Raw genomic sequence first — 24,683 nt, 5'->3', positions numbered from 1 at the left:
GCAGCACTTGACATGCAGCACCTGACACACACACACGCAGCACCTGACACACACACACACACACACACACACACACAGCACCTGACATTCAGACATGCAGCGCCTGACACATACACACACGCAGACATGCAGCGCCTGACATGCAGCACCTGACAGACACACACACACCCACACACACAGACATGCAGCACCTGACACACACACACACACAAATATGCAGCACTTGACACACCCACACACATACAGACATGCAGCACCTGACACACACACACACACAGGCAGCACCTGACACACACACACAGACGCAGCACATGACACTCACACGGACCTGACACACGCACACACTCACACGCAGCACCTGACACACACACACACAGACGTGCAGCGCCTGACACACACAGGCACGCAGCACCTGACACACACACACAGACGCGCAGCACCTGACACACACACACAGACGCGCAGCGCCTGACACACACACACAGACGCGCAGCGCCTGACACACACACACAGACGCGCAGCGCCTGACACACACACACAGACGCGCAGCGCCTGACACACACACAGACGCGCAGCGCCTGACACACACACAGACGCGCAGCGCCTGACACACACACAGACGCGCAGCGCCTGACACACACAGACGCGCAGCGCCTGACAAACACAGACACGCAGCGCCTGACACACGCAGCGCCTGACAGACACGCGCACTCACACGCAGCGCCTGACAGACACACGCACTCACACGCAGCACCTGACAGACACGCGCACTCACACGCAGCGCCTGACACACACGCGCACTCACAGGCAGCGCCTGACACGCACACACACGCAGCGCCTAACACACTCACACGCAGCGCCTGACACGCACATACTAGTGATGAGTGGGTTCGGTTCGTCAGAATCCGGACCCCCCGAACTTCACCCCTTTTACACGAGGCAGGTTCGAACCTTCCCGCCTTGCTCGGCTAACCCAAGCGCGCCCGAACGTCATCATCCCGCTGTCGGATTCTCACGAGATTCGGATGTCTGCATTCGTGGAAAGGGGTCCCATGTGTAAACATGGGACCCCTTTCAGTCCGTCTGGTCCGGGTGTTCGGTTTGTTGTTTTGCCAAGTACGTGGATTTAATCTGGAACCTGGATCAGGTGAGTATAATTATCTTTTATTTTCAGGTACCCGTGGATTCTACTTGGAGAAGAGGACCGACTGCTTCGTGTCAACATAGGTAAGTATGTGTGTGTCGGCAGGTGTGAAATAAAGTTATACTTTCACGGTGTCTGTGTCCTGTTTTTATTTGGGTATTTTTTTTCCAGTAGAACTACAGGTACCAGCGGGCCCGTTTTTCTCCCGCATGCTGGTACTTGTGGTTCTCAAAGTACCAGCTTGCGGGGGAGGCTTGCTGGGACTTGTAGTACTACTGGAAAAAACAATATTCTTTCAATTTTCTCAAGGCTATCAGCCTCCCATCCGCAGCCCTTGGATGGGGGGGACAGCCTCGGGCTTCACCCTTGGCCCTTGGGTGGCTGGGGGGGGGGACCCCTTGATTGAAGGGGTCCCCACTCCCCCAGGGTACCCCGGCCAGGGGTGACTAGTTGGATATTTAATGCCACGGCCGCAGGGCACTGTATAAAAGTGACCCCCGGCTGTGGCATGATCTGTCCAGCTAGTGGAGCCCGATGCTGGTGTAAAAAATACGGGGGTCCCCTACTCTTTTTGTCCCCCGTATTTTTTGCACCAGCACCAGGCGCAGAGCCCGGTGCTGGTTTTAAAAATACGGGGGATCCCCTGTCCGTTTTTCCCCCGGATTTTTAGAACCAGGACCGGCTCGAAGAGCCCGAGGCTGGTTATGCTTTGGAGGGGGGACCCCACGCAATTTTTTTTTCCGGGTTTTTTACATTCCATTTAAAAAATAATAATAATCTTTTAAAAAATATATAAATAATACTTGTGCCTCCAAAAAAGAGAAACCAAGTACCTAATCCCTTCTAATATAGATATGCTATTACCAAAAAAACAACAACTTTTATTTATTAGATTCCGCCTGCAAAGTGTGACGGATTGAAAATGACGAATTTACTGTTTAAAAGCACTGTTGTCGAATTTACAAACTTCAATTGAATATACTTTTGTCGAATTGCTGCATTTGTACCATTGCAGAAAAGTCGAATTTGTCAAATGACGAATTTTAAAAAGTCGAATTTTGAAAGCCTGTAAGAATAGGCCCCGCCCCCTTCTTCACATCAGCCGTCCCCTTCTACCCCTGTACCTTGCTCTCTCCTGTCTGTGTTCTCTCCCGTCTGTAGGACTAGGCCCCGCCCCCTTCTTACCCTCCAGTGACTGCTCTCTCCTGACAAGTGGACCAGGCCTGCCCCCTACACGCTGCTGGTGTCTTCATTGTTACTTGGTCTGGAGCTCCGTTGGGGAGAGAACTCACGTGAGCTCATTAAGAATGAGGAACTGGGATGTGCACCTGACACACACGCACACACGCAGCACCTGACACACACGCACACACGCAGCACCTGACACACACATGCACACACGCAGCACCTGACACACACACACACACACGCAGCACCTGACACACACACACACGCAGCACCTGACACACACACACACGCAGCACCAGACACGCAGCACCTGACACACACACACACACACACGCAGACATGCAGCGCCTGACACACACATGCAGCACCTGACAGACACGCACACACAGACACGCAGCACCTGACACACACACGCAGCATTTGACACACACACACGCAGACACGCAGCACCTGACACACAGACATGCAGCGCCTGACACACGCAGACATGCAGCACCTGGCACACACATGCAGCACCTGAAAGACAGACACACACACACACACACACACAGACATGCAGCACCTGACACACCCACACACACAGACATGCAGCACCTGACACACCCACACACATAGACATGCAGCACCTGACACACACACAGGCAGCACCTGACACATATATACATGTGGCATTTAACGCACGCACGCACAGCACCTGACACACAATCATATACACACGCAGCACCTGCTACTCACACATATATACACATGCAGCACCTGCCACTCCCACATACATGAACAGCACCTAACACACACATATATACATGCAGCACCTGACACACACATACACGCGCAGCACCTGACAGTCGCACACATGCAGATGCGACACCTGACACAAACACATACACTCTCAACACCTGACACCCACGTGGCAGCTGACGCATACAAATGAAGCCCCTGAGATACACACATATACACGTGCAGCACCTGAGACACACACACACACACACACATGTATGTACACGCGCGGCTCCAGGCACACACATACGTACGTACACGCGCGGCACCTGACACACACACACGTACATACACGTGTGGCACCTGACACACACACACGTATGCACACGCGTGGCTCCTGACACACATACACACATGTACGTACACGCGCGGCTCCTGACACACACACATACACATATATGTACGTACACGCGCGGTTCCTGACACCCACACACATGTACATGCGCGGCTCCTGGCACACACACACGTACACGTGCGGCACCTGACACATACACGCGTGTACGTACACACATGCACAGCACCTGACATACACATGTAGGTACGCGCCACCTGACACACACACACGTACACGCACGACACCTGACACACGTACGTACACGCACGGCACCTGACACACACGTACGTGCACGCACGGCACCTGACGCACACGTACATACTAGTGATGAGTGGGTTCGGTTCGTCGGAATCCGAACCCCCCGAACTTCACCCATTTTACACGGGTCCGAGGCAGGTTCGAACCTTCCCGCCTCGCTCGGCTAACCCGAGCGCGCCCGAACGTTGTCATCCCGCTGTCGGATTCTCGCGAGATTCGGATGTCTGCATTCGTGGACATGGGACCCCTTTCAGTCCGTCTGGTCCGTGTGTTCGGTTTGTTTTGCCAAGTACGTGGATTTAATCTGGAACCTGGATCAGGTGAGTATAATTATCTTTTATTTTCAGTTACCCGTGGATTCTACTTGGAGAAGAGGACCGACTGCTTCGTGTCAACATAGGTAAGTATGTGTGTGTCGGCAGGTGTGAAATAAAGTTATACTTTCACGGTGTCTGTGTCCTGTTTTTATTTGGGTATTTTTTTCCCAGTAGAACTACAGGTACCAGCGGGCCCGTTTTTCTCCAGCATGCTGGTACTTGTGGTTCTCAAAGTACCAGCTTGCGGGGGAGGCTTGCTGGGACTTGTAGTACTACTGGAAAAAACAATATTCTTTCAATTTTCTCAAGGCTATCAGCCTCCCATCCGCAGCCCTTTTATGGGGGGGACAGCCTCGGGCTTCACCCCTGGCCCTTGGGTGGCTGGGGGGGGGGACCCCTTGATTGAAGGGGTCCCCACTCCCCCAGGGTACCCCGGCCAGGGGTGACTAGTTGGATATTTAATGCCACGGCCGCAGGGCACTGTATAAAAGTGACCCCCGGCTGTGGCATTATCTGTCCAGCTAGTGGAGCCCGATGCTGGTGTAAAAAATAAGGAGGACCCCTACTCTTTTTGTCCCCCGTATTTTTTGCACCAGGCGCAGAGCCTGGTGCTGGTTTTAAAAATACGTGGGATCCCCTGTCCGTTTTCCCCCCGGATTTTTAGAACCAGGACCGGCTCGAAGAGCCCGAGGCTGGTTATGCTTTAAGGGGGGACTCCACGCAATTTTTTTTACGGGTTTTTCACATTCCATTTAAAAAATAATAATAATCTTTCTCTATCGTCCTAGTGGATGCTGGGGTTCCTGAAAGGACCATGGGGAATAGCGGCTCCGCAGGAGACAGGGCACAAAAAGTAAAGCTTTTTCCGATCAGGTGGTGTGCACTGGCTCCTCCCCCTATGACCCTCCTCCAGACTCCAGTTAGATTTTTGTGCCCGGCCGAGAAGGGTGCAATCTAGGTGGCTCTCCTAAAGAGCTGCTTAGAAAAAGTTTAGCTAGGTTTTTTATTTTACAGTGATTCCTGCTGGCAACAGGATCACTGCAGCGAGGGACTGAGGGGAGAAGGAGTCAACTCACCTGCGTGCAGGATGGATTGGCTTCTTGGCTACTGGACATCAAGCTCCAGAGGGACGATCACAGGTACAGCCTGGATGGTCACCGGAGCCACGCCGCCGGCCCCCTTGCAGATGCTGAAGTCAGAAGAGGTCCAGAATCGGCGGCTGAAGACTCCTGCAGTCTTCAAAAGGTAGCGCACAGCACTGCAGCTGTGCGCCATTTTCCTCTCAGCACACTTCACACGGCAGTCACTGAGGGTGCAGGGCGCTGGGAGGGGGGCGCCCTGGGAGGCAAATGATTACCTATAAAGGCTAAAAATACCTCACATATAGCCCTAGAGGCTATATGGAGATATTTAACCCCTGCCTAATTTTTCTAAATAGCGGGAGACGAGCCCGCCAGAAAAGGGGCGGGGCCTATCTCCTCAGCACACGGCGCCATTTCCTCTCACAGCTCCGCTGGTCAGGACGGCTCCCAAGTCTCTCCCCTGCACTGCACTACAGAAACAGGGTAAAACAGAGAGGGGGGGGCACATTTATGGCGATATTTTGATATAACAAAGCAGCTATAAGGGAGCACTTATTATAAGGCTATCCCTGATATATATATAGCGCTTTTGGTGTGTGCTGGCAAACTCTCCCTCTGTCTCCCCAAAGGGCTAGTGGGTCCTGTCTTCGTTAGGAGCATTCCCTGTGTGTCTGCTGTGTGTCGGTACGTGTGTGTCGACATGTATGAGGACGATATTGGTGTGGAGGCGGAGCAATTGCCAAATATGAGGATGTCACCCCCTAGGGAGTCGACACCAGAATGGATGCCTTTATTTATGGAACTACGGGATAGTGTCAACACGCTAAAGCAGTCGTTTGACGACATGAGGCGGCCGGACAATCAATTAGTGCCTGTCCAGGCGACTCAAACACCGTCAGGGGCTGTGAAACGCCCTTTGCCTCAGTCGGTCGACACAGACCCAGACACAGGCGATGACTCCAGTGGTGACGGTGACGAATCAACCGTATTTTCCAGTAGGGCCACACGTTATATGATTTTGGCAATGAAGGAGGCGTTACATTTAGCTGATACTACAGGTACCACTAAACAGGGTATTATGTGGGGTATGAAAAAACTACCTATAGTTTTTCCTGAATCAGAAGAATTAAATGACGTGTGTAATGAAGCGTGGGTTGCCCCTGATAAAAAGCTGATAATTTCAAAGAAATTATTGGCATTATACCCTTTCCCGCCAGAGGTTAGGGAGCGCTGGGAAACACCTCCTAGGGTGGACAAGGCGCTAACACGCTTATCTAAACAAGTGGCGTTACCCTCTCCTGAGACGGCCGCACTTAAAGATCCATCAGATAGGAGGATGGAAAATATCCAAAAAAGTATATACACACATGCAGGTGTTATACTACGACCAGCTGTAGCGACTGCCTGGATGGGCAGTGCTGGGGTAGTTTGGTCAGAGTCCCTGATTGAAAATATTGATACCCTGGACAGGGACAATATTTTACTGTCGTTAGAACAAATAAAGGATGCATTTCTTTATATGCGTGATGCACAGAGGGATATCTGCACACTGGCATCACGGGTAAGTGCTATGTCCATTTCGGCCAGAAGAGCTTTATGGACGCGACAGTGGACAGGCGATGCGGATTCAAAACGGCATATGGAAGTTTTGCCGTATAAAGGGGAGGAGTTATTTGGAGTCGGTCTATCAGATTTGGTGGCCACGGCTACAGCCGGGAAATCCACCTTTCTACCTCAAGTCACTCCCCAACAGAAAAAGGCACCGACTTTTCAACCGCAGCCCTTTCGTTCCTTTAAAAATAAGAGAGCAAAGGGCTATTCATATCTGCCACGAGGCAAAGGTCGAGGGAAGAGACAGCAACACGCAGCTCCTTCCCAGGAACAGAAGCCCTCCCCGGCTTCTACAAAAGCCTCAGCATGACGCTGGGGCTTCTCAAGCGGACTCGGGGACGGTGGGCGGTCGTCTCAAAAATTACAGCGCGCAGTGGGCTCACTCGCAGGTAGATCCCTGGATCCTGCAGATAATATCTCAAGGGTACAGGTTGGAATTAGAGACGGATCCACCTCGCCGTTTCCTGAAGTCTGCTTTACCAACGTCCCCCTCCGAAAGGGAGACGGTTTTGGAAGCCATTCACAAGCTGTACTCTCAGCAGGTGATAGTCAAGGTACCTCTTCTACAACAAGGGAAGGGGTATTATTCCACTCTTTTTGTGGTACCGAAGCCGGATGGCTCGGTAAGGCCTATTCTAAATCTGAAGTCCTTGAACCTGTACATAAAGAAGTTCAAGTTCAAAATGGAGTCACTCAGAGCAGTGATAGCGAACCTGGAAGAGGGGGACTTTATGGTATCCTTGGACATCAAGGATGCGTATCTCCACGTTCCAATTTACCCCTCACACCAGGGGTACCTCAGGTTCGTTGTACAAAACTGTCACTATCAGTTTCAGACGCTGCCGTTCGGATTGTCCACGGCACCTCGGATCTTTACAAAGGTAATGGCCGAGATGATGATTCTTCTTCGAAGAAAAGGCGTATTAATTATCCCATACTTGGACGATCTCCTAATAAGGGCGAGGTCCAGAGAACAGCTAGAGATGGGATTAGCACTGTCTCAAGAAGTGCTAAAACAGCACGGGTGGATTCTGAATATTCCAAAATCCCAGTTAATGCCGACAACTCGTCTGCTGTTCCTAGGGATGATTCTGGACACGGTTCAGAAAAAGGTTTTTCTCCCGGAGGAAAAAGCCAAGGAGTTATCCGAGCTTGTCAGGAACCTCCTAAAACCAGGAAAGGTGTCTGTACATCAATGCACAAGAGTCCTGGGAAAAATGGTGGCTTCTTACGAAGCAATTCCATTCGGCAGATTCCACGCAAGAATTTTCCAAAGGGATCTGTTGGACAAATGGTCAGGGTCGCATCTTCAGATGCACCTACGGATAACCCTGTCTCCAAGGACAAGGGTGTCTCTTCTGTGGTGGTTGCAGAGTCCTCATCTATTGGAGGGCCGCAGATTCGGCATACAGGATTGGATCCTGGTGACCACGGACGCCAGCCTGAGAGGCTGGGGAGCAGTCACACAAGGAAGAAACTTCCAGGGAGTTTGGACAAGCCTGGAAACGTCTCTTCACATAAACATTCTGGAACTAAGAGCAATATACAATGCTCTAAGCCAGGCAGAACCTCTGCTTCAGGGAAAACCGGTGTTGATCCAGTCGGACAACATCACGGCAGTCGCCCATGTGAACAGACAGGGCGGCACAAGAAGCAGGAGTGCAATGGCAGAAGCTGCAAGGATTCTTCGCTGGGCAGAGAATCATGTGATAGCACTGTCAGCAGTGTTCATCCCGGGAGTGGACAACTGGGAAGCAGACTTCCTCAGCAGACACGATCTTCACCCGGGAGAGTGGGGACTTCATCCAGAAGTCTTCCACATGCTGGTAACCCGTTGGGAAAGACCAATGGTGGACATGATGGCGTCTCGCCTCAACAAAAAACTGGACAGGTATTGCGCCAGGTCAAGAGATCCGCAGGCAATAGCTGTGGACGCGCTGGTAACGCCTTGGGTGTACCAGTCGGTGTATGTGTTTCCTCCTCTGCCTCTCATACCAAAAGTATTGAGAATTATACGGCAAAGAGGCGTAAGAACGATACTAGTGGTTCCGGATTGGCCAAGAAGGACTTGGTACCCGGAACTTCAAGAGATGATCACGGAAGATCCGTGGCCTCTACCTCTAAGGAGGGACTTGCTTCAGCAGGGTCCCTGTCTGTTTCAAGACTTACCGCGGCTGCGTTTGACGGCATGGCGGTTGAACGCCGGATCCTAATCGAAAAAGGCATGCCGGAAGAAGTCATTCCTACTTTGATTAAAGCAAGGAAAGAAGTAACCGTGCAACATTATCACCGAATTTGGCGAAAATATGTTGCGTGGTGCGAAGATCGGAGTGCTCCGACGGAGGAATTTCAACTGGGTCGATTCCTACATTTCCTGCAATCAGGATTGTCTATGGGTCTCAAATTGGGATCTATTAAGGTTCAAATTTCGGCCCTGTCGATTTTCTTTCAAAAAGAATTGGCTTCAGTCCCTGAAGTCCAGACCTTTGTTAAGGGAGTGCTGCATATACAGCCCCCTGTGGTGCCTCCAGTGGCACCGTGGGATCTCAATGTAGTTTTGGATTTTCTAAAATCTCATTGGTTTGAACCACTAAATAAGGTGGATTTAAAATATCTCACTTGGAAAGTGACCATGCTTCTAGCCCTGGCTTCTGCCAGGAGAGTGTCAGAATTGGCAGCTTTATCTTACAAAAGCCCATATCTGATTTTCCATTCGGACAGGGCAGAACTGCGGACTCGTCCGCATTTTCTCCCTAAGGTGGTGTCAGCATTTCATCTGAACCAGCCTATTGTAGTGCCTGCGGCTACAAGTGACTTGGAGGACTCCAAGTTACTGGACGTTGTCAGAGCATTAAAAATATATATTGCAAGAACAGCTGGAGTCAGAAAATCTGACTCGTTGTTTATATTGTATGCACCCAACAAGATGGGTGCTCCTGCGTCTAAGCAGACGATTGCTCGTTGGATCTGTAGCACAATCCAACTGGCACATTCTGTGGCAGGCCTGCCACAGCCTAAATCTGTAAAGGCCCACTCCACAAGGAAGGTGGGCTCATCTTGGGCGGCTGCCCGAGGGGTCTCGGCATTACAACTTTGCCGAGCAGCTACGTGGTCAGGGGAGAACACGTTTGTAAAATTTTACAAATTTGATACTCTGGCTAAGGAGGACCTGGAGTTCTCTCATTCGGTGCTGCAGAGTCATCCGCACTCTCCCGCCCGTTTGGGAGCTTTGGTATAATCCCCATGGTCCTTTCAGGAACCCCCCAGCATCCACTAGGACGATAGAGAAAATAAGATTTTACTTACCGATAAATCTATTTCTCGGAGTCCGTAGTGGATGCTGGGCGCCCATCCCAAGTGCGGATTATCTGCATAAATTGTACATAGTTATTGTTAACTAATTCGGGTTATTGTTGTAGGAAGCCATCTTTCAGAGGCTCCGCTGTTATCATACTGTTAACTGGGTTTAGATCACAAGTTGTACGGTGTGATTGGTGTGGCTGGTATGAGTCTTACCCGGGATTCAAAATCCTCCCTTATTGTGTACGCTCGTCCGGGCACAGTACCTAACTGGAGTCTGGAGGAGGGTCATAGGGGGAGGAGCCAGTGCACACCACCTGATCGGAAAAAGCTTTACTTTTTGTGCCCTGTCTCCTGCGGAGCCGCTATTCCCCATGGTCCTTTCAGGAACCCCAGCATCCACTACGGACTCCGAGAAATAGATTTATCGGTAAGTAAAATCTTATTTTTAAAAAATATATAAATAATACTTGTGCCTCCAAAAAAGACAAACCAAGTACCTAATCCCTTCTAATATAAAATAAATAGATATGATATTACCAAAAAAGAAAACTGCAAAAAAAACATGTTTTTACATTTTTTTATTAGATTCCGCCAGCAAAGTGTGGCGGATTGAAAATGACGAATTTACTGTTTAAAAGCACTGTTGTCGAATTTACAAACTTCAATTGAATATACTTTTGTCGAATTGCCGCATTTGTACCATTGCAGAAAAGTCGAATTTGTCAAATGTCGAATTTTTAAAAAAATCGAATTTTGAAAGCCTGTAAGAATAGGCCCCGCCCCCTTCTTCACATCAGCCGTCCCCTTCTACCCCTGTACCTTGCTCTCTCCTGTCTGTGTTCTCTCCCGTCTGTAGGACTAGGCCCCGCCCCCTTCTTACCCTCCAGTGACTGCTCTCTCCTGACAAGTGGACCAGGCCTGCCCCTACACGCTGCTGGTGTCTTCATTGTTACTTGGTCTGGAGCTCCGTTGGGAAGAGAACTCACGTGAGCTCATTAAGAATGAGGAACTGGGATGCTTTAATTTTATTGTGAGTAGTGTAGTGTGGTGATGTAGTATGTTGTATGGGGGGTATAGTGTAATTATGAAGTGCAGCATATGGGAGGGCTATAGCATAGTGATGTAGTGTGGCATATGGGGGGTGGTAGCGCATAGGCGTGCGTACAGGGGGTGCCTGGTGCGCACAGGCACTCCCTAATGTCCAGCACCGCTGCACGCCACGCTTGCTGTAGCACAGTGATCACTGAGTGTGTGATCGGTGGAGCCTAGCCTGCAGCTCATTTCCGTACCTCCCACCACCGATGCGCCCGCCCCCCCTCTGCCTGCTGCTAATACTATGCTGAGTGCATTAGTTGGCGGCCTCACTGGGGGGACTGGCGTCACCTTGCAATGTGACTTGGTGATGTCCGCCCATGCTCTCCTCCCGCCCACCTGTGCTTTCCTCCCGCTGCGGTCTCTCAGTCCTAGTGTGCCGCGGCCGCCACACCACTGGGGACTGGGAGCCGCCGGCAGACACATTCTGCTGAGACTTACTTGTCAGTGCGGGTTCCGGACGGCAGGCGGCGGGTGGGAGGGCAGACGGGGAGCAGGTGTCACAAGGAGTGTGTGGGTAACTAATTCACAATACTTCCGCTCAACGTGGCACTGCTGGTCCTTCATCTCCCATGTCTCTTCACCAGGTGGCGGGCGGCCCGGAAATTAAGTGATGTGTTGTGCAGCAGTCAGTGTGAAGTGACTGTGAGTAACACTGGTGGTGCTGATGATGCTGCTGCAGAATCGGGAAGCAATTAATTCATAAATATAATGTACTCTATCAGTGTATTATACATACATAAACATGGACATACGTGTATTTGTATATACATGAGTGTGTGTGTGTGTGTGTATGTATATATATATATATATATATATATATATATATGACTTGGGGTTTGTTTTATTAGATAGAGCATGTCCCAGTGAAGTGCCTTTTGGGGTTGTGGTTTTTCAGAAAGTTACAGGTTTTTTTTAATTAAGAGAAATATGCCCCATTAGAGATCGGGCATTTCAATTTGTTGCGCCTGCACAGTGGCCGCCAGCAGGGGGTGTATTAGAGTGCCTTCACTTGAGAGCCGCAATATGGCCGCCTTCTCCCCGGTTATTCTGTAAATAGGAAAATAACCTCACAGGTTCACATAGGGCAGAGTTGCCACCACTAGTGCAGGGCTGTAACGTACAGTACTAAGGAAAAGCCATATACTAAAGCGGCACGGTGACCTCACCCCTCTCAGAGATACCAGGGCGCAGCACACTGTACGGGGTACACTTGGTACACACACCTGTTAGCTCAGGGCAGCACTATAGGACCCTCCTGTAATGCTGTGCTGGAGGCGTGTAGTGATCAGGGCACTGGGAGACTGGCTGGCTGGTCTCCGTCTCTGCTGCCTATAGAACTTCCACCTCTGTTATATATCAGGGCTGCTCTCCTGTGTGTTCTCTTCCTCTCCTACTTCACACTGGAACTAGCCGCCCAGAGAACGAGAGGGCAGCGGCTGACATCAGAGAGGGTGCAGCAATCTGTGTGGGCAGAGCCCCTCACAGCAAGGTGTCCTTTTGCTGTGCCCCATGTAATCACTGTGATCCATACAGACTCTCACCCTGGTAAGCTCTCTATTTATTATTTATTTTTGTACACTGCAGCATGCTCGAGGGAAGGGAGCAGGCACCCCCCCACCCCCACCCCACCGCCACTACTCCTCCGCCAGCATCACTGCCGAGCCGGTCAGTGTTCCGGTGGCAATGAGCAGTAGGCAGCCACCAGCAACAACAGCCAGGAAGCTGTTACTCCCGGCAGCAGTAGCGTCAAGCTGCAATTCAGCCAGCGGCACGATGATCCGGGAGACAGTGGCAGCACAGGGAAGCAGTACCCCCTCCAATCGCAGCACCAACCTGGAGACTGAGGCAGCAACCCACCCCCAGCAGCAGCACCACCCTGATGATAGGTAAGATGCATTTTGGTGTCACAAGAAGGTGGCCGGAGTAGTGGCTGGCTGTGGTCACACCCCGGGCAAAAGTGATAGTGATTTCAGTGTTCCCTTGCGCGGGGATTGGATGTTTAGATGTATGGAGGCTATGTTTGTATAGATGTGAGCGGCAGTGTGCGGATGTATGAGAGCGGCAATGTACGGCTGTATGAGTGCGATGGTATGCGGCTGTAAGAGTGCAATGGTGTGCGGCTGTAAGAGTGCAATGGTGTGCGGCTGTAAGAGTGCAATGGTGTGCGGCTGTAAGAGTGCAATGGTGTGCGGCTGTAAGAGTGCAATGGTGTGCGGCTGTAAGAGTGCAATGGTGTGCGGCTGTAAGAGTGCAATGGTGTGCGGCTGTAAGAGTGCAATGGTGTGCGGCTGTAAGAGTGCGGCAGTGTGCGGATGTATGAGAGCGGGGTTGTACGGATGTATGAGAGCGGCAGTGTACAGTTGTGTGAGAGCGGCAGTGTATGGATGGCAGCATTATGGGGAGGGATGTCAGAATGCTGTTATAGGGTTCCTAATACAAAATGGAATCCGTATAGTGGGCGGGGCTGCACCATGGCACCACGTTGGGCTTGATGGGCAGGTAGTGCGGCAAGCACACCCAAATTGGCGTATGACGTCGCCCGCAGTCCACACTGTTGTGAGGAGTCAGAGTTAATTTTGACTGTGTAGTGTACTCACAGAGGACCTACCGCCCGTCCCCTCCTCGCATCTGAGCAGCAGGTCAGTCTCTTATTTTCTTTTTAATCAGGAGAGGCCGAGTGAACTCTGAGCAGGGGGGCAGAGCTACATGGGACCCAGAGGGGCTGCTGTGCTGTCAGAGAGGAAGAGAGAGATGAAGCTACTGCAGATCCCCAGCTGATTGTGAGGTGCCGGGTTGAAGGGTGATGTGATCACCCTTCTCCCTCGCTGCAGCTGGGGACCGCATCTAGGCTTCCTCCATCGAGTGCATGCGGCGCAGCAGTGGGCGGCGTGTAATGAGTTTGTCTGACTCATTATACTGCTGCCTGTTGTGGACACCTCCGTCCGTACGGACTGGTGTACATGCCCAGCACAGAGGTGACAGTGTTGGTAGAAGTGCTGCCCAGCTCTGACCCTGCAGGCCTCCCTGATCTGGCTGCGGCCGCTGCTGCTGTGGCCTGAAACCCCTGCCGGTCCCCTCCATAGACTTCCGCCTGGCCAGCGCTGAGGTACTAGGGGTAGCCCAGCTGCGGGAAGGGTATGTCTCTGGCTTTCTCTCCGGCAGGGGAAGGTGACAGCGGCGGAGGAAGTGCTGCCCACCTCAGACACTACAGGCCTCCCCGATCCAGCTGCGGCCACAGCTGATGCTGCCAGAACCCCCTGCTGGTCTCCTTTGTTGACTGCCGCATGGCCAGTGCTGAAGTACTGGGGGTAAGCCAGCTACGGGAAGAGTGTCTCTGCCTCTGGCTCTCTCTCTCTGGCAGGGGAAGGAAGGGCTGATTCTCTGGCACAACAGGGAGGGCTGGGCTGCAGGAACACAGCACTGGAAGAAACAGGAGGCCGAACTCATGACCAAAAAGTGAGCAGTGCAGTGATCAGCCCCCTAGTCTTTCCCTCTCTCTGGGTGCAGAGCTGTATTCTACAGAGAGAGCTGGGATGGGAAGAAGGGGAACGGCACTTGACATACACATACACGCGCAACCTGACACACACATACACGTGCGGCACCTGACACACACACACGTAGCATCAGACACAATAAAATAAACATGCAGCACCTGACCCACACATACACGCGCAACACCTGACACACACACATATACACGTGCGGCACCTGACACACACACGTAGCATCAGACACAATTAAATAAACATGCAGCACCTGACACATGCATATACACGCAGCACCTGACACATACATATACACGCACACCATCAGACACACACATACACATGCAGCACCTTACTCACACACACATAGACACGTGTAGTACCTGACGCACACACATGTACACGCGCAGCACCTGACGCACACTCATGTACACACGCAGCACCTGACGCACACTCATGTACACGCGCAGCACCTAATGCACACTCATGTACACACGCAGCACCCGACGCACACTCATGTACACGCGCAGCACCTAATGCACACTCATGTACACGCGCAGCACCTGATGCACACATGTACACGCGCAGCACCTGACACAGACATACGTATTCATGCACAGCACCAGACCTACCCTTGTACACACGCGGAGCACCTGATACTCACACACATATACACCCGCAACACCTGACACACATACACGTGCGGCAGCTGACGCATACACACGCACCATCAGACACACTCGTATATACACGCAGCACCTGACACACATACACACACACACAGGAGCTGATACACAGGCAGCACCTGACACACACATATACACGCGCAGCACCTGACACCACGCACTCACACGTACAAGCAATGCATTTCACGCCTACCTCCAGCCTCAGTCACAGGCTGCTGCCGCCTACCCCCCTCCCTGCATCAGCTGCAAAGGCAGCAAAATATTTTGACCAAAGTCTAAAGGCCCATACACATTAAAAGATGTCGCTCTGTGAGCGACATCATCTAATGTTTCCGCCGGCCGGCGGCCAACTGTACACGCTGAGCGATATGACCGCTCATATCGCTCAGTGACGTCACGCCCCCGCCAGCCCTGCATGAAGGTCGTGGACGACAGTCCACATCCTTCATGCATGACCTACCGACAGCGACGATTGTTGCCGACCCGCGGGGCCGCGCATCGTTCGTCGCTGGCGGCATACACACTTAACGATAAAACGAGCGACATCGCTCAAGGAGGGGGAAAATGAGCGACGTTGCTCATTAAATCGTTAAGTGTGTATGGACCTTAAACAATTCGGTTTGGTTAATAAAATAATTTTGCACAGAACAGTGATGTTATACGAACATTTTCATTAAACATTTAAAAAATCAAATGTTTATTCTTACAGTGAAATTTTACATTTCTGAATAAAAAGAATAAATTTAAAAAAAGCGATGAAATTCCATAGACAAAAAACCTTACGGTTTCACATGTCCCATTAAGGCTTCTTAGACATGATCGAAATTTCAGAAACCTGTTGTAACTCTTCCACTCAAACTCCAAAAAGCAATGAAATTCCGATCATTAAGGCTGACGCCTTAATGGACGTGTTCCTTGCGCAATACAGATATGGTATGCCATCACAGCCTGTGGGTAAGTGCAGATTCAGCACTCTCACAGAGTGAGATTGCTGTCACTCACACAATGGTGGAGCTGCTAATTCACAGATTTGTGTGCTCATTGGAATACACACATGCAGTCTATGCAACTGAAGGTCTGAGCGGAAGACAAAGCTGCTCAGATGAGGTAAGAGTGTTGTTGATTGGAGGGAGGAGAGCGGTGTGGATGGGGGAACAGAAGTGTGTGGATAGAGTTGAACACTAAGCAGCACTGATGGGGGGGACAAAGAAACACAGGGGGTAATTCAGACCGCAGCAGCAGCAATCGCAGTCTGAATTAGTTTGTGAGGTGCGCACGTGCAATGGCCGCACTGCGCGTGCGTACCCCAGGAGCCCAGTGAGATGCTATCAGCATCTCACTGGCTGCGATCACCCTGCCTGATTGATAGGCAGAGGTGGTTGCGGGGAAGGAGGGGGGCGTGCAAACAGCGTTAGCATGCCATTGGCAGGGCATGGTCTGCACAACGGAGGCGTTTCCAGACCACTGGGGGGTGGGCTGTAGCGGTTATCCCCCTGCCAAGAGCACATGATCCACGAAATTTACCTTCAGGATGTCAGCTACATGAATGGGGTAAGAGTGGTGTGGATAGGGGGTAGATTAAGCAGCAAGTATGGGAAGGGAGACAGAGCGGTGCAGATGGGTTGAAAACACTGGCATGGATGGGTAGAAAACTGGTGCAGATGGGAGAGAAAATAGTGTGCCATGTACTGAAGGAGGCAGAGTGACGTTGAAGAAGGAAACACTGAGCAGCACAGAGAGAAGGGAACGGTGGTACAGACAAGGCACAGGTGGGGAAAGACAGATGGTGCAGATAAGTTAGTACAGACTAGCACAGATGGGAGAACACAGCAGTAGGGATTGGGGAAGACAGGGCAGCATGGGGGTGTATAGGGGAAGTAAGTGTAGATGCATAGACCGTAGATAGGGTATTATAGTTTTAGCAATTAACCAAGATGTTTGAGGGAGCTAAATGTGTATACTATGTGAGATGGATGTATGGAGTCAGAAGGATGTTGTAACAAGGTGGGATGGTTGTGGGCACTGTGTGGGATGGGAGCACCACAAAACTGCTCAGACCTTCAGTTGCATAGACTGCATGTGTGTATTCCAATGAGCACACAAATCTGTGAATTAGCAGCTCCACCATTGTGTGAGTGACAGCAATCTCACTCTGTGAGAGTGCTGAATCTGCACTTACCCACAGGCTGTGATGGCATACCATATCTGTATTGCGCAAGGAACACGTCCATTAAGGCGTCAGCCTTAATGATCGGAATTTCATTGCTTTTTGGAGTTTGAGTGGAAGAGTTACAACAGGTTTCTGAAATTTCGATCATGTCTAAGAAGCCTTAATGGGACATGTGAAACCGTAAGGTTTTTTGTCTATGGAATATATATATATATATATCTATCTTAAGACAGCATCTTTAATATATATATCTATATATATATATATATATATATATACATACATACTAGGGTCTCAATCTCTGCTGATAAGGTACCTGTCCACGCTGCTACAGCGCTATAAACCCATGCCGACACAATCGCCGGTCTGAGTAGTGTACCAGAATGTGCACGCTATCTGCAGGATCCCTGAGGATAGCTCTTAAGTCAGGGCTACCTTTTGGGCAAACGTGACACCCTAGGGGAAGATTCCCATCGTATCCTGGCCCTAGTAGGGAAAGGATACTCCCTGAGAATTCTTTGTGGGAAACTGCAGTCTCTTGTCTGGAGATTCCCGCTCTTTTTCATCATGAGAGGAGGCAAATTTACCTCAGCTTTCTTCCCCTTAAACATGTGTACCCTTGTGTCAGGGACAGATGAGTCATCAGTGATATGCAAATCATCTTTTATTAACAATAATCATATATTGAATACCTTTCAGCCATTTTGGCTGTAACTTTGCATTATCGTAGTCGACACTGGAGTCAGACTCCGTGTCGATATCAGTGTCTATTATTTTGGATAGTGAGCATTGAGAGACTCTGAAGGTCTCTGTGACATAGGGACAGACATGGGTAGATTTCCTGTCTATTCTCTAATCTTTTGTGCAATAAATTCACCTTAGCACTTACACATATCCAAACAGGTGTCGGCGTTGTCGACGGAGACACCCCTCACACACACATTTGCTCCATCTCCTCCTTAGGGGAGCCTTTTACCTCAGACATGTCGACACACACGTGCCGACACACCACACACTCAGGGAATGCTCATCTGAAGACAATTCCCCCACAAGGCCCTTTGGAGAGACAGAGAGAGAGTATGCCAGCACACACCCCAGCGCTATTAACCCAGGAATAGCACAGTAACTTAATGTTAACCCAGTAGCTGCTGTTTATATTGATTTTTGCACCTAATTATGTGCCCCCCCCCCCCCCCCCTCTCTTTTTACCCTCTTCTACCGTGTATCTGCAGGGGAGAGGCTGGGGAGCTTCCTCTCAGCGGTGCTGTGGAGAAAAAAACATGGCGCTGGTGAGTGCTGAGGAAGAAGCCCCGCCCCCTCGATGGCGGGCTTCTGTCCCGCTTAAATATACATTTTCTTGGCGGGGGCTCATACATATATACAGTGCCCAACTGTATATATGTGTACTTTTGCCAAAAGAGGTCCATATGCTGCCCAGGGTGCCCCCCCCTGCACCCTTACAGTGACCGGAGTATGTGAGGTGTGTTTGGAGCAATGGCGCACAGCTGCAGTGCTGTGCGTTACCTCATGTGAAGAACGGAGTCTTCTGCCGCCGATTTCGAAGTCTTCTGCCGCCGATTTCGAAGTCTTCTGCCGCCGATTTCGAAGTCTTCTGCCGCCGATTTCGAAGTCTTCTTGCTTCTCATACTCACCCGGCTTCTGTTTTCCGGCTCTGCGAGGGGGACGGCGGCGCGGCTCTGGGATCGGACGACGAGGGTGAGATCCTGTGTACGATCCCTCTGGAGCTAATGGTGTCCAGTAGCCTAAGAAGCAGGACCTAGCTTCAGAGAGTAGGGCTGCTTCTCTCCCCTCAGTCCCACGATGCAGGGAGTCTGTTGCCAGCAGAGCTCCCTGAAAATAAAAAACCTAACAAAATACTTTCTTACAGCAAGCTCAGGAGAGCTCACTGAACAGCACCCAGCTCGTCCGGGCACAAATTCAAACTGAGGTCTGGAGGAGGGACATAGAGGGAGGAGCCAGAGCACACCAGAATCTAAATTATTTCTTAAAGTGCCCATGTCTCCTGTGGAGCCCGTCTATTCCCCATGGTCCTTACGGAGTCCCCAGCATCCTCTAGGAAGTTAGAGATATAGTGCTTTACCGTGGGGAAATAGGGCATAATATATACATGGCAAAGACAGGAAAAATCTCGTACATTCACAAAGCATAAGGACAATAATACCAAGAAACTGATTATAATAAGGATGACCTAATAGGCAAAGTAATGAACAAACATGAAGTGTAGTTCAGATCATGTAATAGGCTCAAGGTTGCACAGGTGGTTAGGGAACTGGACAGAAAGGTAGAAGGTGATGGCCTAATTTATACATTGCACTTTAAGGGGTATATTCAATTGAAGTCGGATCCATTCCGACATTCATTTGTCGAAATGGATCCGACCTTGGCTATTCAATGCAATCTCAATTCGACTTTAAAAAAAGTCGAATTGAGATGCAGGAGATGAGACGGGGGAAAGCAGCGCTACAGCAGCGTAGCCGGAGGATGTATCACAGCCACCACTCACGGCAGCGTCCAGCCGGGTAGACACTGCTGTGAGCGGCAGCTGTGATACATCCTCCGGCGCTACTCTCCCGCATCTGACCGCAGCTCTCCCCCCGTCTCATCTCTCGCATCTCAATTTGTCTTTTTTTAAAGTCGAATTAAGATGGTCGAAAAGGGGGCCAAAACCGTTTTCGACACAAGCACGCGGATCAGCAGCTATTCCGCCGATCCACGTGCTTTTAGACAATTCGAATCCTCGACTTGTCAAATAATTTGGGGTTAGATTGAATAGGTTGGAACCCCTTCCGACCTAAAAATGTCAAACTGCCTTCTTTTCGACAGGCGGCAGCTTTCGACTTCAATTAAATATACCTCTAAGACTTTCTTTGCTTGACTTACTCTCTCCCATTTTAACATGGCCCCCGTCCCCTGTATTGTTTTGCAAAAGCAGCATTGTGCATAAAATAGCTAATTTTTGGTAAGATATAATGAGGACGCAGGTTATTAAAACATGGAATAAAACATGTCCTACACCTTCTGTCCACTCCTTACCTAAATTTGATAAATTATTTTTGTTCAAGTGCAGCTTCCATTTGATGTTGGTAATGGCTGGCTTATAGCATGAGGCTGGTGGTTGGTTTTCCAGCAAGCTGAATGCAGTATTGATATTCCAATTTGTGGGCATAGGCTCGCAAGTTTATTATTTCTGGGGTGATAATTTCTTGGATTTTAGCTGATGAGAGGTCCGGTAAAGCTGCAATAATGTATCTAGTTTGGAAAACAAGTTATAGCTTTAAGGACTAAAGTACAGTGATGTTCTAATGCATTTAATGACTTTCAAGTGAAAGGAAAATAGTGACATTTCCGTACAGTATATCGTCAAATCATGGAAAATGGAGTACAAAACTAGCTTTAATTTCTAAAAGTGAATCAGTGCCGATGAAAAATTGTATGATGAAGATATTAACTGTGAGCGTACATGTTATGAATGTATGTTCCAGTTGCATAAAATATGCTGTATCTCCTCCACACTTCCTTTTTATTTTTTTCTGTACCCCCTTCCCAGAGTCTTTTGAAAAACAATAAAATCTGTGTAATAAAATTTAGACTTCTGATTTCCGTTTTAGGGATTGCTTATGCTGCTTCAGAATTTGCCTACAATCCACTGGGGCAATGAGGAAATTGGCCTCCTGCTGGCAGAAGCGTACAGACTCAAATATATGTTTGCAGATGCACCTAACCACTACCGGCGGTAAAACATATTCTCCATTGCTACACACTCCAGAAATCCTGATACCAGGAAGAGGCGTGTATTTTTTGCACCAGTGCCTCTAAAATATCTAATCGCTCACTCATCTGGACTTTTATAAGCTTTTGTGTGTGAGTGCATACAATGTCTCCACTCCTCTGAAGACTAATGACTGACTCTACGATCACTCCTCTACAACAGATTATTTGTATATTAGCAAACTTTCATATGTATATGGATAGAATTGTATATAATTTACATTTATTTGTAAGATGTGATAGTCTATTTCCCATCAGTGTATCTTGAGCTGCTTTGTCTACTTTCGGAATTGTGGCTACTCTGTTAAGTGCGCACAATTTAAATTGCACTCCCTTCATACTCCCTTGAAGCTGACCAGTCAACTGGTGTGTTAATAATTTAATGAAGGAGTTTTCCATATAAAGGAACTATTCTAACTACATTTTTTGTCCTCTACCCAAAGCACAATGAAAATTACGGAGTTGTTTTATTTTCTCCCACTAATGTGCATATGGAAACCACTAACATTAATCAGGGAATGTCATCAAGAGAGAGGGCTTAATTTCAATCATGTGTAATGTAAACCTTTCTGAAAACAGATTTCATGAAGAAAATGTCATTTTTATTGACAGAAGAATCTTAATGGTGGTGTTATCATTTTGACACTGATGATGTGTTGAAATATAATAATAAAAATAGAGGTTATGCCCACTATAAATTATGCTGCTTAGAAACAGAGGTTCAAATTGTACAGCACAGGACTTAGAGATCAGCCAAAGATCACCTTAAATCGGTCTATCACAAGGTACATTATTAAGGATAATTGTTGCTCTAGGCAAGGCTTGACCAACCTGTGGCTCTCAAGCGATTGTGAAAATACACTTCCCAGCATGCGCTGCCACAGTGTTAGCATTCCCTAATAGCAAAATAGTGGCAGAGCAAGCCGGGGACTGTAGTTTCACAACAGCTGAAGAGCTACATGTTGGCCAGGTCTGCTCTACACCAATACATGGTTTATGTCTGCACCTGTGCATCTTCGCTAGTTACATCAGAGACTACCTAACACAATAGACTGAATCATGCGCAGACAGACTTTGTGGTGATGTCTCATGGCACATTGGCTCCTAACTGCTTCCAATGATTACATAAAATAATGCTAAATAAAACAACATAAGTGCAAAAATATGTGATTATCAGAACACCCCCCCCCCCCCCCCCCCCAATTAAAATGGAATGTATGCCTTTTTTACTTGACCGTACAACTGTGACCATAGATAGAGTACACTTTTTAGGTTTCCCTATGGAGCAGATTATTTTATAATTGTTGTGGAGCACTTGCATTTTTTCCCTTCAGATATAAAACATTTAAGCGATTGCGCCAACTCCAGATGTCTAATTTTGAATTTACTGTAATTTAAGACATTGTGTAACATTGAAAAAAAAGCATGCTCTTAAACCAACACAATATCTAAATATTTGAGTTTATAGTTGTGTTTATCAGAATCCAGTCCAGTCAATAAATTGTAATTTATTTACAGTTAAATTGTAATCGGAAATTCCAAAAATACATTTCAACAGATACCAGTCAGTCCTCCCGGTTTATGACAAAGGTACTTATTCTTTAGATGCATGCACACTTGCTGAGAAAATAAACAACGTCGCTCATTTTCACCCTTTCTGTGCGACGTTGCTTACTTTCTCGGCAAGTGTGTATGCTGCCGACGACCAGCGTTGTGCTGCCCCGCAGGTCGTTAACGGCCCTTGCTGTCGGCCGTGCATGCAGCTCAATATGGACTATTATCCAGGAGCTGCATGCACGGCCCAGCCGCTGCGTGACACCACAGAGCGTTATGAGCGTCATATCGCTCAATGTATGCACTGCTGCCGACCGGCCCGGGAGTGAATAAAACACTAGACAACGTCGCTTATAGAGCACGTCGCCTAGTGTGTACCCACCTTTACTGTATCATGGATGCAGTAAGCACAAATATAGTAAAACCAAGACCACAGGTTGGAAAATATGAAAACAATGAATTGGTTGTAAAAAATACATTGAACAGATACAGAGCTGATGTCATGGCTATTAGTAATGTGATAGGCAGTAATTAGTCTGTTTTCTTTTTTTCTAATTTTCTGGGACACAAGAAGGGCTTGTTTAAGTGGGAATAAAAGAGATGCTGTGAAATATGTTTATACAAGAGAAACAAGTCAGAGCCTCCCTTCAGGGAGCATTGTAGTGGCAACAATTCCCTCTTCTTGCTGTGGTCACGTGTGATAGCCTTCTGTCCACTGAGTCACTGTGTGTGAGAATGCTCTCAGTAGTGCTTTGGGAAAGGTGGTAAAGTTGTTTCCAGAGGTCTTCCTGCTCTGTAATACAGTAAGTTTAGTTGGGTAATTATACATATTTGTCACTGCTAGTTATTGCAATGGTTAAGCAAAATACATTTTATGGACAAAATTGTCTGACAAAGCACATGATTACAACAGGTGGCACTTGATATACCGGGTGTCGGGATCCCGGCGCTCGGCATACCGGCGCCGAAATACCAACCGCCGGTATACCTTTGGGGTGTCCATAACACCCCTGGAGGGAGAATAAATAGCGTATGCGCGCCACCGTGCCTGCAGCATGGCGAGTGCAGCAAGCCCACAAGGGGCTCTTTTGCGCGCACACCGTTGTCGGGATCCCAAGCGCCGGCATTTCATACTACACCCGATTTTACAACAGGTGCTTAAAATGATATTAAACTCTTTATACATGCAATAGCGTTCAGGATTTGACACTACTTAAGGTGAAATCGCATAGGAGGAAGCGCCTTCTTTACCTTGTCCTCCTACTCCATGGAAGGTGTCCTCCAAAAAGTAACCAAAGTATAGCAAAGCAAGAGTGTGTTGCAATAGCCAAAATTCAAGCACTGACAAACAATAACAATGTTTTGCCCCTTCTCAAGCCCTTCCATAAATTACATGAGGATGTGCTATGGACGAGACATAGTTTAACCCCAGTGGGAATTAAAGGGTGTATTTAAAGATATTGTAGCATTAGAAAGAACAGTTGATGAAATTGGGAGGAATTGTTGATTCATTTGTCACAGCAAAATTACATGTTTAATAAGCTACTATCGCTCCCATTGTTAAAAAGCAGGTAAATCGGTACATAAAGCATCTAGAATGTGTGCTCTGACCCAAAACAGACGTTTTGTTTTCAAAGACCACTGTGAGTTATCAACTTGAATTGCAAATCGGCTGTGTGATTTTATGAGTGCTAGGTGTTAGACCATTGTACAACTGGAAAGTTTCTAAACAGTTTGTGTTGCACAAGCTATGTGATTTACTTTTTTTTTCTGTGAAAAAGCAAACTATGTTTAAAAGTGTGCATAATAAAACTAGTTATGTTCATTTGGAAAACAAATGGTTGCATTGTGTCTGTATTCTGAAGTATAACAGATAAAGGGGCAGAT

The 24,683-nt window shown here is 48.7% G+C and overlaps 1 protein-coding gene across 2 annotated transcripts in view; it reads left to right on the top strand.

The window, feature by feature from the left end:
• The window catches only part of TBC1D22B (TBC1 domain family member 22B), a 415,975-nt gene extending 391,341 nt beyond the window's left edge, over window positions 1-24,634 (top strand). For both annotated transcript variants that reach the window (XM_063955013.1, XM_063955012.1), the window contains one exon: window positions 21,083-24,634. In XM_063955013.1, the coding sequence (XP_063811083.1) occupies window positions 21,083-21,211 (129 nt within the window). In that variant the 3' untranslated portion in view covers window positions 21,212-24,634. The remainder of the gene's footprint in view (window positions 1-21,082) is intronic.
• The last annotated feature ends 49 nt before the right edge of the window (window positions 24,635-24,683 follow it).

Source organism: Pseudophryne corroboree, chromosome 2 (assembly GCF_028390025.1).
Source record: "Pseudophryne corroboree isolate aPseCor3 chromosome 2, aPseCor3.hap2, whole genome shotgun sequence".
NCBI classification, from domain to species: domain Eukaryota; kingdom Metazoa; phylum Chordata; class Amphibia; order Anura; family Myobatrachidae; genus Pseudophryne; species Pseudophryne corroboree.
The sequence above is the reverse complement of the archived record's forward strand: the minus strand, read 5'-3'. Positions and strand labels throughout refer to the sequence as shown.